The 12,881-nt window shown below is 38.8% G+C and overlaps 3 protein-coding genes across 3 annotated transcripts; all 3 read right to left on the reverse strand.

Moving 5' to 3' along the window:
• Positions 1 to 441: 441 nt before the first annotated feature.
• On the reverse strand, positions 442 to 3,209 carry LOC139198271 (putative wall-associated receptor kinase-like 16). Its single transcript, XM_070826745.1, has 3 exons — positions 2,249 to 3,209; positions 2,003 to 2,167; positions 442 to 1,812 (listed from the first exon to the last, which is right to left on the reverse strand). The coding sequence occupies exons 1-3, from the start codon at positions 3,192 to 3,194 to the stop codon at positions 602 to 604; spliced, it is 2,322 nt and encodes a 773-aa protein (XP_070682846.1). The 5' UTR covers positions 3,195 to 3,209; the 3' UTR covers positions 442 to 601.
• A 3,291-nt stretch (positions 3,210 to 6,500) lies between these two features.
• LOC114826248 (uncharacterized mitochondrial protein AtMg00810-like) lies at positions 6,501 to 7,085 on the reverse strand. Its single transcript, XM_029106323.2, has one exon. The coding sequence runs from the start codon at positions 7,083 to 7,085 to the stop codon at positions 6,501 to 6,503; it is 585 nt and encodes a 194-aa protein (XP_028962156.2).
• On the reverse strand, positions 7,086 to 10,295 carry LOC139198010 (uncharacterized). Its single transcript, XM_070826241.1, has 5 exons — positions 10,091 to 10,295; positions 8,676 to 10,045; positions 7,795 to 7,915; positions 7,566 to 7,677; positions 7,086 to 7,446 (listed from the first exon to the last, which is right to left on the reverse strand). The coding sequence occupies exons 1-5, from the start codon at positions 10,293 to 10,295 to the stop codon at positions 7,086 to 7,088; spliced, it is 2,169 nt and encodes a 722-aa protein (XP_070682342.1).
• Positions 10,296 to 12,881: the final 2,586 nt, after the last annotated feature.

Consider the following 12,881-nt stretch of genomic DNA (forward strand, 5'->3'; position numbering starts at 1 on the left):
TCTTTGCCTCTTTCTACATGTTTTATACAGTTTCAAAACCCGCAGCACCGCGCGGGCACACTTGCTAGTATATGCCTAATCAGTAATTTTAAGTAATTTATAGCTAAATACCCTTAAATTTTAGTCAGTTAATTTTTGGTGCTCTTTTAAGAGTAATCCTGGTGTTCCATAAAATTTTGATTTTGATCATTCGTTTATAAGTTAGGTCTACATTGCCGTTTGGTACTACGGTCTAGTGATATTCTTTTTTACTTATATGTAAGAGGTTAAGTTCAATTATTTCCAAATGCGTATTTGAACAACATTATTGTTAGCTTGTTGTAAGACTTATCCCACCTCTCTTGTGTATATAAATATCGTTCGTTAAAATTTAAAAAAAAAAAAAGTGCATCACGAAACAATGAATGCAGTTTGAGAAGGGGAAAAAAAGAACTCCATGGATACAATCATTAAGAGCAACTTTTTTCCGTTCACTACAAAATTACATTTACTCCAAATTAACTAAACAAGGTAATTAAAGAAATTAAATGATAGACATAAGTACTCCATGGAACATTAGGCAAAAAAAGCACAATAAAACAGACTTGGTTCACTGGCACGATCATCTCCCATCACTAACTGGTAATACAACATGGTTCCTTGTATTATGAAACCCCGAACTTGATTCGTCACCTCCTTCATAACTAATAGTTTCCATTGATATTCCTCCAAGCAAGCATTCAGCTTCTTCTAAATTGGAATTATCATTAACCCATGGATGCATGACCATCCTTCTCAGCCCCTCCAGTTCCATTGCAACTTCCTTCATTGTTGGTCTTTCTTCTCCCTTTACTCTCAAGCACCTCTTTGCAAGGTTAGAAACTTCCTTAAGCTGCTCAACGTTTGCCTCAGTCACAATACAATCATCAAGAACTTGCAGCAAGCAGTCGTCTTTGAGTGCTGAAAGAAAATACATTGCCAAATTTCTCTCTTCCTCCGGCCTGTCAAAGGAAAGTGCCTTCTTTCTTGTTAGTAGCTCTACAAGGAGAACTCCGAAACTATAGACATCGCTTTTCTCAGTCAATTGGCTTGTCTGTAAGTATTCGGGGTCTAAATACCCGAGAGTTCCTTGCACCATTGTAGATAACTGAGCTGTGTCCATCGGAACCAATCTTGAGGCTCCAAAGTCGGACACTTTGGCTGTGAGATTCTCATCTAAGAGTATATTTGTAGACTTGACATCTCTGTGAATGATAGGAACAGAAGCTGCAGAGTGCAAGTATGATAGCACTCCAGCAGTTTCTGTAGCTATACGTAGACGAATTTCCCAAGGCGCGTTGAATTTGGATGATTTGGTTGTGTTATGGATGTATTCAAATAGGGTTCCATGGGTGACAAATTCATAAACTAGTAGGGGGACTTCGGTTTCAAAACAACAACCTAAAAGCTTGACCACATTCCTGTGGTTGATTTGGGAAAGTACGACCACTTCATTTATGAATTGCTCTATCTGGCTCTGATCTACCATTTTGGACTTCTTGATTGCAACTACACGGCCGTCTGCTAAAATTCCTTTGTAGACTGTACCGAACCCTCCTTTGCCAATGATTCTAGTCTCATGATAATTTTTGGTGGCCTTCTCAAGTTCTCCTGTCGTGAAGATTTTTGCCGTTTCATGAGAGGATCCTTGCCGTTGTGAAAGTTGCTGTTGTAGCATGATTCCTCCATTTCGCTTGAAGAATTTTTCCTTTAGCTTCATGAGCTTCCATCTTTTGTATCCCAAATACAACCAAGAGCTGCCCATTAATAGGGACACGAGGCCTACGCCGATTCCTACATATCCAACAAATTAATTGTAAACCCTGGTACGTAGTTAAAACCAAATGAAATGAGTATGTATTGCTATCTAGACCATATGTGTAGACCATCTTTTTCATCACATCTCTAACGAAGTTTGGATTCTTTAAAAACATGTAGAAAAGCATTGAATCACTTGTTAGTACATATGTGCATGCATGCTTACCAACGACAATTTGGATAACAAAGGTCGGATCAGGGGTGCAACCTTCTCCTTTTATTCTACCATCACCATAGTACCCCTTGTGGCAAGAACAAGTATGGTTTCCCTCCGTATTTATACATTTTTGCTTGCATGTATTGAGGTCTGGATCCTTACATTCATCAGTGTCTGCAAAAACAACATAACCCATGCTCAGAAATTAAGCATATTATTTTAATTAGTAGTACTAATAAAGTGAAATAGAAATACCGTAGCAGTCATTTAGGTATGGATTCCCTTGGTAACCGTCCTTGCACTTGCAGCGATACCCGTATCCATTCTCAAAATCATTACACGTGGTGTTGCCCTGGCATGTGTAATTCATCACTTGTTTCTTCTCAACAACGTTGGTGCATGGCTCATTTCCAACTGACCAATCGAGTACCACCGGAAGTTTTGCATTTATCAAATAATCCGACCACAACATAGTGCGGTTGAAGTTGAACTTGCCCTCTTGGACAACGAAGGCAAAGCTACAAGGATTAAAGGAGGACACATTCTTATGATTATAATAACTCCTTGCACTTACATCGAAAGAAGTCATTCCTTGAGCAATGGGTGTTTTACAACAGCCGATACCAGTGCAGGAACCATTGACAACGTAGTCAATGCTGTCACATATTGTAGTGCACCCACCAGTGTACCCGTAGTTTCCATTTTTGTTTCCCACAATGTACGCATAGGTGTCACAACCTACTGCGACAAACACGTTGTCGGTGTTTGATATGAAGAATTTGGAAAGATTGAGAGAATTGGAGAAGCCGGCGGTCGTCGGCTGACCTGATTTTTCGTAACATTGTGCGGCTGTGTATAGGGTAATGTAAAGCTTCCCTTCCACGGATATGTTTGTGACTTCAATCGAATCACTCTTTCTAAGAAATGGTTTTGGGGGGTCATAATCTATGCCATTGCAAGTAATGAGGAAATCCTGATTTAAGTAACAGCCCTCTTTTGTACCAAATGGATATGGGATGCTAACATTCCCACATTTGTCTTGACAACCCGGCTTGACTTCTACTTGACCGGGAGGAGGAGGAGAAGGAAGAGGTGGAGAGGTTAATTGTGTTTGGGCTGAAGTGGCTGCTGCTAATAGTACCTGTGTTACTATTAGGAGGATGATAAGTTGCAGAAGCATTTTTTGTTTGCTCATGGTCATGGCTTCTAAGTTTTTGTTGTTGAAAAAAATGAGATGTTTTCGTCCTTTTATTGGTAGGGAGGAGGAAGACTTGGAGAGGAGACTTGTGAATTGATTGAGCAAACCTTGGAATGGATACCTGCCATAACTTAGTTATGACGTGTTACTAATTCTTTCGCGGACGTGGTTCATTTTGAAAATCAGACAAAATATAATAAATATCATCAACAATGTAAGTCTGAGGAGACGTGGTTCATTTTGAAAATCAGACAAAATATAATAAATATCATCAAACAATGTAAGTCTGAGGAGAAAACATTACCTCTTATAACTACACTACACTAACTATATCTACGTATATGCTAACCATTACAACTCGGGACTGTAATTATCACGTCCTCGATCTCTACGGAACTTCGGACTTACTCAATGTACGAATCTTCCAGATGGATTTGTAACCATACATGTTAATGAATCAAAACAAAACGTAGTTCTACAAGTCATTACTGGGAATCAAGGTGGTTGAAAGAGTCCACCATGACTTTAAACGTAGTCTACAAGTCATTACTGGGAATTAAGGTGGTTGAAAGAGTCCACCATGACTTATGGCTTGGTAGAAAATACCCAAATTTTGATATGATCAAGCTAAGTGACTCACGAACGTCATCCAACTGGAATTACTCCAAAATTCGTCCATTTGATCCTGTTTTGCTCCAGAGGAAGTCGGAAGTCCTATATTGAAAATACAATTCAAAGTATCAAAATTCTTCTAATATATTAACCAAAATATACTAAGATTAGGGTAAAATATATAATATAAAATCTACTCATCAGTATTCCTTTTCACTTGTAAGTGAGAGATCTTAGGTTCGTTCTTGCCAAAGACACATTTGAACCACATTATTATGGCAAGCCCATTATAAAGCTTATCTCACTCCCTTAGTGTAGATATATCGTTTGTTCAAAAAAAGACATGACTAGTCGAGTCTATTTAGTCAGCTATACCTGCCAAAGTTGTTGCAATCCTTACTAATGTTAAAGGTTTTGTTTGGTGTATCGGATTGGAATACTCACTAGCCTGGAAGTATGTTGAATGAAGAATTGAATGTAAGCTTTTAAACTGTATATGTTGAAGGTAAAAGATAAATTAGTCACAAACTTTGAATAAGGGATTGGAAATCAATTATGCTAGTTGATGTACTAGCTGATCAACCAAAGTACTTAATTTTCTGCTGGGCCAATGTAAATTGCGATGGGTTTTATCATCGTGTTTCATTCGTTTTGAAGAATTCAAACGAAGTCACTTTTAATTACTCTTTAGTCTAGTAGTTGTTTTCACTTCATTGAAGGATCTCCGTGTTTGAACCTAGTTAATTGGACTTAACTAATTATGATAAGTTTAAATATATTGTTAAATTAAGAATTAATTAGAGTTAATATTTGAATCAAACACTACCCTTAAAAAGGAGGACATGTTAGGGCTAGTTTGGCATTGTTAAAATTATTTTAAAAGCAGTTTTTTGAAAAAGCTGTGGCCAAAGTTGTGTTTGGTAAATGAAAAAAAAAAGTGCTTTTTGTTAAAATCGTGGGTCCAAAACAACAGAAAGCAGAAGCAATTTTACCCCTACTTTTGAAAACAACGTTTTATTTCACAGCACAGCTACTCCAAGCTAGCCTTTAGGGTGGTGGATGAATGAGGATCCTCTCTGGATCTTCTTTGTGAGGATCCGGGGATCCATGAATCGTGTCCGTTCATCGTACATCGTGCGGTCATAAATCATTTTAAATTTTTTTATTTAAAATTGAAGACAAACAGTACCTGACGAAACTGACCGCACGATATACGATGAACAGATATGATTCACAGATCTCTGGAATCCCCACAAAAAGGATCCAGATTTGTGGTGGATAACCCAATTTGGAGTCTAAACTGGGATATTACGGTTACCAGCTGATGCCCTTAATAGGTGGAAATCAGTTAGGGTGTAAATCGAGGTAAAGAAGGTCCCTGCTCATAAGAAATATATATGTTCTTTACAGAAAAGCCCTATTACCACTCACCAGTAAAAGTAAAAGGTTCTCGTGTGAGTAGAAGCTCTTCTTTGGTTTTCGTCCATGGCTTCTTAAGTAGGCAGTTCATCCTTATACCTTTAATATGCTTCTATTATATGCTTCATCTTCAAGTAATGCTTATCGATACTTCCCCACCCTCTTAATGTAAATAATATTATTAGTTCAAAAAAGTAATGGTTATCGATTAACTACTTCTCTAATTATGATATATGTGATTAACGACTTCCTAATAAATTAAGGATTTACTATGTATGTGATCTAACACTCCAAATTTTGACCTATGAGGAAATCAAGATGATGATGAGTTCGCTGCCTTGTGACTAACTCATGGTGACGGCATAACTCTGGTGAAGGCGTATTATCCCGTTACGATACAGCTTAGACTGCTTTACAAATGTAGTTTTCCACCTTTTTGTTTCTCTTGTCTGATCAGCTCTTCTTTTTCTGTGAAGCAATTGGTCATAGTAAAAATTGTCAACGTAACTCCAAATGGTTTAACTCCCAGCTGCAACCACCTACAGTAGCAGCTGTTAGTGATTGTGTGTTTTCTGTGTATTTCAATGGAGGTTTTCTGCAACCTTTGAAATTGACAGAGAATGTAGAGAGAATTTCAGAGAGAAGATGATAGAATAATTTCTAATGATTTTTTCACACACTACTAACATGTGTGTGTTTGTTACCGTTATACAAGGAAAGGAAGGGAGATCCTTCACTCACCAAACCAAGATACAATCTCAACCCTTAATTGCTATCACCCTATGAGATGATATGTCACTTGTCTTAATCTATTACTTAAGCTAGATACAAGATTGAGCTGCCATATGGACTATGATCCAATGGCTCAGATTCAAACTAAAAATACATAACATTTAAATTGATCTTTGCCGCCAAACTTCAGTTGAAGGGTTACACACCAACACTCCCCTCTAACCTTTTAGCTGATTTAACTCCGAGTAGCTCCCTTAGATATGCAAATCAATCTTTAGACAAAGCTTTAGTGAGTATGTCTGCAATTTGCTCCTCAGTCTTGCAGTACACCAGTTCAATCTCTTTGGCTTGGATTGGTTCTCGAATGAAATGAAATTATCTGCTGATGTGTCTTGTCTTTTGTTGAAGAAGAGGGTTCTTTGCCATAGCAATGGCTGATGTGTTATCACACATGATCTGAGTTCCTTCCACTTATTCTTCTCCAGAATCCTTAAGTACAAACCTCAGCCATTTTGCTTGAGAAATAGCTTCTGTAGCACTAACATATTATGCTTCTGCTATGGACAATGCCATTATGCTTTGTTTGATCGATGCCCATGAGAATACACCGGATCTTAGTGTAAATGCAAACCCTGAAGTGCTCCTCATATCATCATCACTTCCTGCCCAGTCACTATCACAGTAACCAATTAGAGTAGTTGTCTTCCCCTTTTCAAAAACAATTCCAAAGTCAATTGTTCCCTGAATGTATCTCAACACCCTCTTTCTTGTCCCCATGTGTTTCTTGGTAGGATTATGCATGAATCTTGCCAATAGACTTGCTGCAAACATCACATCAGGTCTAGTTGCAGTCAAATAGAGCAAGCTTCCCACAATCTGCCTATATTCTCTTTCATTTGCAGCTTCACTTCCATCAATCTTGCTCAATCTTTCATTCATTGCAAGTGGAGTAGCTACTGCTTTGCAGTCTTTTAAACCAAACCTCTCAATCAACTTCTGTGCATACTTCTTTTGGTGTATGAAAATACTCTTCTCAGTTTGTAACACTCCCATTCCAAGAAAGTGGTGTAACAATCCCAAATCTGTCATCTCATAGTGCTTCATCATGTCATCTCTAAACTCTTCAAGCATTTATGGACTGCTACCAGTGTATACAATATCATCTACATATAAGGAGACAATAATGATACCTGAATCCTCCCTTGTTTTAACATACAAGGTTGCTTCACTTGAACTCTTCTTGAAACCAGCACTGTTGAAATATGCATCAATTTCATCATACCAGGCCCTTGGTGCCTGTTTCAATCTATACAGTGCCTTATGCAGTCTGTACACCTTAGTTTCTTCATTCTCCTTCACAAAACCTTGTGGTTGTTCAACATACACTTCTTCTTTTAATACTCCATTGAGAAACGCAAACTTAACATCCAATTGATACAAGTTCCATTTCTTCTCTACATCAAGGGTAATCAAGGTTCTAACGGTATCTAACCTTGCCATTGAGGCAAATGTTTCATTGTAGTCAATTCCAGGCTTTTGTGAATAGCCCACTAATCTATCTTTATTTTTCTGCACAGTACATCTAGATTAAGTTTGGTTTTATAAACCCACTTGACACCAATGACAAGCTTGTCAAATGGTCTCTCAACAAGCTGCCATGTATTATTCTTTTTTATCATTTCCAACTTAGCTTCCATTGCCTTCCTCCATGATTCATCTTTAGCTGCATCATATTAGTTTTCAGGTTCAACAATACACATGTAGCACTGAGCCATAATTTCATTCACACTTTTCCACTTTTTTGGTGTATAATCATATACTTGAGACCTGTCAATCATACTTTCACTTTGAGAAGTAACAGGTTGCTCAGAATGAGAACTTTCACCAATTTCACAGATCTCATTAACACTTTGATACTCAGTGATAGCTGGAAATCTCACTTCATTGCTGGTAGTGCAATTCTAATCCCAGGAAGCATTCTCATCAAATGTAACATTTCTTGATAGAATGATCTTCCTTGAAATCAGATCATACAACATGTAACCTTTCTCACTAGCACCATAGCCTACAAAGATGCACTTATGACAGTTTTCTTCCAACTTGTGTCTGAGATTTGAAGGAATGTGAACATAACAAAGTGAACCAAAGATCGTCAAATGAGCTATCCCTGGTTTTCTGACACTATAAGCTTCAAATGGAGTTGTTTTCTTCAATGCTTTGGTAGGACACCTATTAAGCAAATAAACTGCAATGTTCACTGCTTCTGCCCAAAATACATATGGAAGAACCTTTTCATGTAACATTGACTTTGCCATTTCCACCACAGTCCTATTCTTTCTCTCTAACTCTCCATTTTGTTGGGGAGTGTAAGCCATAGTCAACTGTCTTTGAATTCTTAGCTCACTGCAGTACTTGTCAAAATTTACAGAAAGGAATTCTCCCCCTCTATCACTTCTGAGGAATTTAACCTTATATCCACATTGCTTTAAATTTCTTAAAACACACCAATGCATTAGACTTATATCGCAGAAAGTACACCCATGTCATCTTGGTACAATCATCTGTGAATAACAGAAAATACTTGTTTCCAGAATGAGTTTCAACTTGCATTGGACCACAAATATCTATGTGAATCAATTATAGTGGATTCTTAGCTCTCCAAGTTGATTTAGAGGGAAATGAATCCCTGTGTTGTTTTCCCATCATACAACCCTCATATACACTTGTGGACATTTCCAAGTGAAACAATCCATGCACCATTTCCTGTTCTTCAAGCAACTGGAGACTTCTCTCATTCAAATATCCCAATCTCTTATGCCATATATGAGAGCAATGGGTGACATTAGCTCTTAGTGCAAACTGTGTTGCAGGCATCATTGTCAAAGGAAAAGATCTATTATTAATCATTTGTACTCTCACTACCAAATTGTCAAGTGACCAGCCATAAAAATTATTCACTACATTTCCTCCAAACACCACGTAATAACCATGTTCCATCATCTGTCCAACACTGAGAAGATTCTCCTCGAGTCCAGGAACAAACATCACTTCTTGTATGTGTTTTCTTCCCAATTTGGTATCTATCACCAGCGTTCCTTTTCCAGCTACTTGTACAATTTCTCCAGCTCCCATCTTCACTTTGGAAGTCAAATTTCTCTGGATATTGACTAACAACCTCTCATCACCTGTCATGTGGTTACTGCAACCACTGTCAATATACCAAGAGTTATTAACCTTCACATCTGTCATTGCATTACAAACATAAAACAGTGATCTTGTCTCTCCCATTTGCCTTGCATAATTAACCTTCTGCACTCCATTGTTCTCATTACAATCCTTCACAGCATGACCTGGTTTCCCACACCCTGTACACTTTGGTTTTCCTTCATACAAACATTTCCCATAGTGGAACCTGTCGCACCATTTGCAATCTCCATGAGTGTTGTTTTGTTTCTGAGCATAATTAGGCCTATGATCCCAATTTCTCTGAGCATTATTTTTCCTCTGAGCATAATTAGGCTTGTGATCCCAATTTCTCTGAGTGTTATTCTGCCTATGGACAAAGTTAGGCTTGTGATCCCAACCTCTCCCTCTTGGTTTCCAGTTCTCTTGAGATCTCTGATTCCCAGAGAATCCACCACTTCTGGAACTCTTAGTTGCAACATTTAAACTTGCAAATGCTCTCTCAGTAGAAGACTCAGCATATAAATCAAGCCTCTGCTTGAATCCCTTGAGAAAAGCAACAACTTCTTGGACCTCAAGAGTGTCAAGATCTCTAGAATGCTCAATCACAAAACAAATTGCATAATATGTTTTTGGAAGATTGATTAGTAGTTTCTGCATAATTCTCTCCCTAGATAGTTCTTCTCCATAACTTTTCATTTGATTAATAATATCAAACAATCTAGAGAGATATATAGATAATGATTCACTATCCTTCATACGAGTATACTCAAAATCTCTATGTAACCCTTGCAATTTTTCATTTCTTACTTGTTTATCTCCTCCGAATTCACCCTTAAGAACATCCCAAGCTCCTTTGGATGTCTCTTCATTCACGATTCTAGGGAAGATCTGATCTGAGACAGGGCCTTAAATCATTCCAAGCGCATGAGCATCCTTCATCAGAATCTCACTAAATGACACCACCTCCGGCGTCTTCTTCTTCGTCTCGTTGACCACAACTTTCTCAATCTTCGGATCTGGAGGTTCAAACCTATTTTCAACCAACTCCCACAAACCATACGATTTCAGTATGGTTGACATGCGAATCCTCCAAAACTCATAGTTCTCTCCATTGAACACTGGGGCTCTAAGCTCGGCACTACTTGATCCAGCCATATTAGACTTGGATTCAAAGAAATCGCGATTTCCAGATTCAATTTGAGCTTAAAATACAGCTCAAACGCACTCACAAATTTCACGCCTAGTTTAGACAATGAAACCTGGCTTTGAGGCCATGTTAGTGATTGTGTGTTTTCTGTGTATTTCAATGGAGGTTTTTTGCAACCTTTGAAATTGGCAGAAAATGTAGAGAGAATTTTAGAGAGAAGATGATGGAATAGTTTCTGATGATTTTTTTCACACACTACTAACATGTGTGTGTTTGTTACCGTTATACATGGAAAGGAAGGGAGATCCTTCACTCACCAAACCAAGATACAATCTCAACCCTTAATTGATATCACTTTATGATACGATGCCACTTGTCTTAATCTATTACTTAAGCTAGATACAAGATTGAGCTGCCATATGGACTATGATCCAATGGCTCAGATTCAAACTAAAAAACAAAACATTTAAATTGATCTTTGCTACCAAGCTTCAGCTGAAGGGTTACACACCAACAGCAGCTTTATCCTGCAACCAGGAACGAAGCGGAAGCTATGTTATAACTCATGAGTTTTTAGGAAACTTGTTAGCTTTTGTTGAAAGACCGTACTCTTTCAGAGAATGCTTCCATCTCTCTCTGATCGAACCAGCCTGTGAATCAACTCATGGAGCTACTAACAGGAAATGAGGTGCTTTTGTTGGACAGGCCATAAGAAGAGATAAATTTGGCTACGTATTTTCTTTCTGCATTGAGACAGGATCGCTCGGAACTTCTCAATGATTGTATTGTAAATGAGGCAAATGTTAAGCAGGTGAAGGAAGGTTCTAGGCTTGCAAAGAGGTGTTTGATAGTAAAAGGAAAAGATAGACCAACCATGAAGGAAGTGGCAATGGAACATTGGTACTAGAAGGACTGAGAAGAGTGCAGGTAATGCATCCATGGGTTCATGATGGATCTAATCTACAAGAGACCGAGTATTTTCTCGGTGGAATATCGTCGAAAAATGTTAGCTACGGAGGACGTGAACATACGAGTTCCGGGTATGATACCATGAGGAATTACAATATACCATTACCACCAGAAAGTGGTGGGAGATGACCGGTTACATGTGGTGAACAACCCATTCGATTTTATGTATACAGGGATTCAATGCTTTTCCTAGCTAGGTTTATTGCGTCTCTTCTACGGGGAACCCTACTTCTTTTCTTTTTGGTTTGCTTTGGTTTTCTTTTTGGTATGCATGAAACGATCTAATTAGACGTAGAGGCCCTTCCTAACATAGTTAGTAAATTCGTGTACATAGGTATAATATACTATACGTACTAGCATATTTTAAAAAACACTTCAATTTTTCATACACATTTCAATCATTCGTAAAATTACACGTTTTTTGTAATAGCCCGTTTCAAAAATATAGAGTAAAGTACTATTTTGCCTTATGTTGGGTCTATCCATCTGGCCTAAATCCTTGGGTTGTGCCATCACTCACAAAGCCCGGCCCACACATCTTTCTTTCTTTCCCCTACCTTTTCTCCCTAATTTTTCTGAAAATCAATTTCTCTCTCTAGAGTTCCGGGAGCTCCCATTCTTCTTCATCTTCGAAACTGTAACTCATCGAAAATCTCTCAACCCCAAAACCTTAATCCCTGAGACGAGAGGAACTCACCTAAACCTTTGCATGCACCATCGGGGCAGTGGGCAGTGATCTTCCATGGAACATGAGAGCTTTGAGCTCTAGTTTTCCATATCAGGTGAGATTCACTCCTTCCCTACCTTTCTAAACTCCTAATTGTTATTGAAATGGTGATTGAGTTGAAATTGATCTCGAGCTCGTGTGTCTACGCCTGATTCTTAGATGAGAATTTCGTGTGGTGATGTTTTGATTGCAAAAAACACCCCTGGAAATGTTCCCAGTTTTTCCGGCGATTAACTCGATTTTCAGGCCGTTCTCAGGCCATTCTTCGGCCACGGCTTGGCTTATTAAAGGTATACTTCTATTCACTGCTCTTTGGTCTTCATTTTGTTATGAATTTGGTTGAGTTTTAAGTCTAAATTGGAATTAGGAGGAATTTTCGGCCAAAAAGCCGGTGTTCTTCTTCAAGGGGTCCGATGACTCACGAGTAACTCAAGTCGACCCAACCTACATGCCAACTCACCCCAGATTCCCCTAGCCAGAGCCCAAATGTTTTAGCCCACAACGGGCTAAGCCCAGCCCATTTAGTAATAATCTAGGCCTGAGATTTAAAATGGATTAAGCCCAATACCCAAGCCCATATGTTTAAACCCAAAACCCAGGCCCAACGAGCCAATACCCGAGCCTAGATCCGACCCAGATCCAAGCCCAGATTCGACCCGACTCGGGTCTGCCACCCATATCCACGGCGCGTGAGCGTGCGTGGAGCACACACGCCTTCGCCGAAAGGCACTGTTCTTTGCCGCCGTCCACGGTGGCGACCACGGCAACGCCGACGACTTTTCTGGCAACTTATCTTGGCGCGTGGGGTAACCCGAGGTCCATTCTTAGGTTATTTGACGTGCCAAATCTGAATCCACTATCTGTTTTCCCAAATATTAGAGTGTTAGTAGAGTTTTAC

The sequence above is a fragment of the Malus domestica genome, chromosome 08 (assembly GCF_042453785.1).
Source record: "Malus domestica chromosome 08, GDT2T_hap1".
Classification (NCBI taxonomy): Eukaryota; Viridiplantae; Streptophyta; class Magnoliopsida; order Rosales; family Rosaceae; genus Malus; species Malus domestica.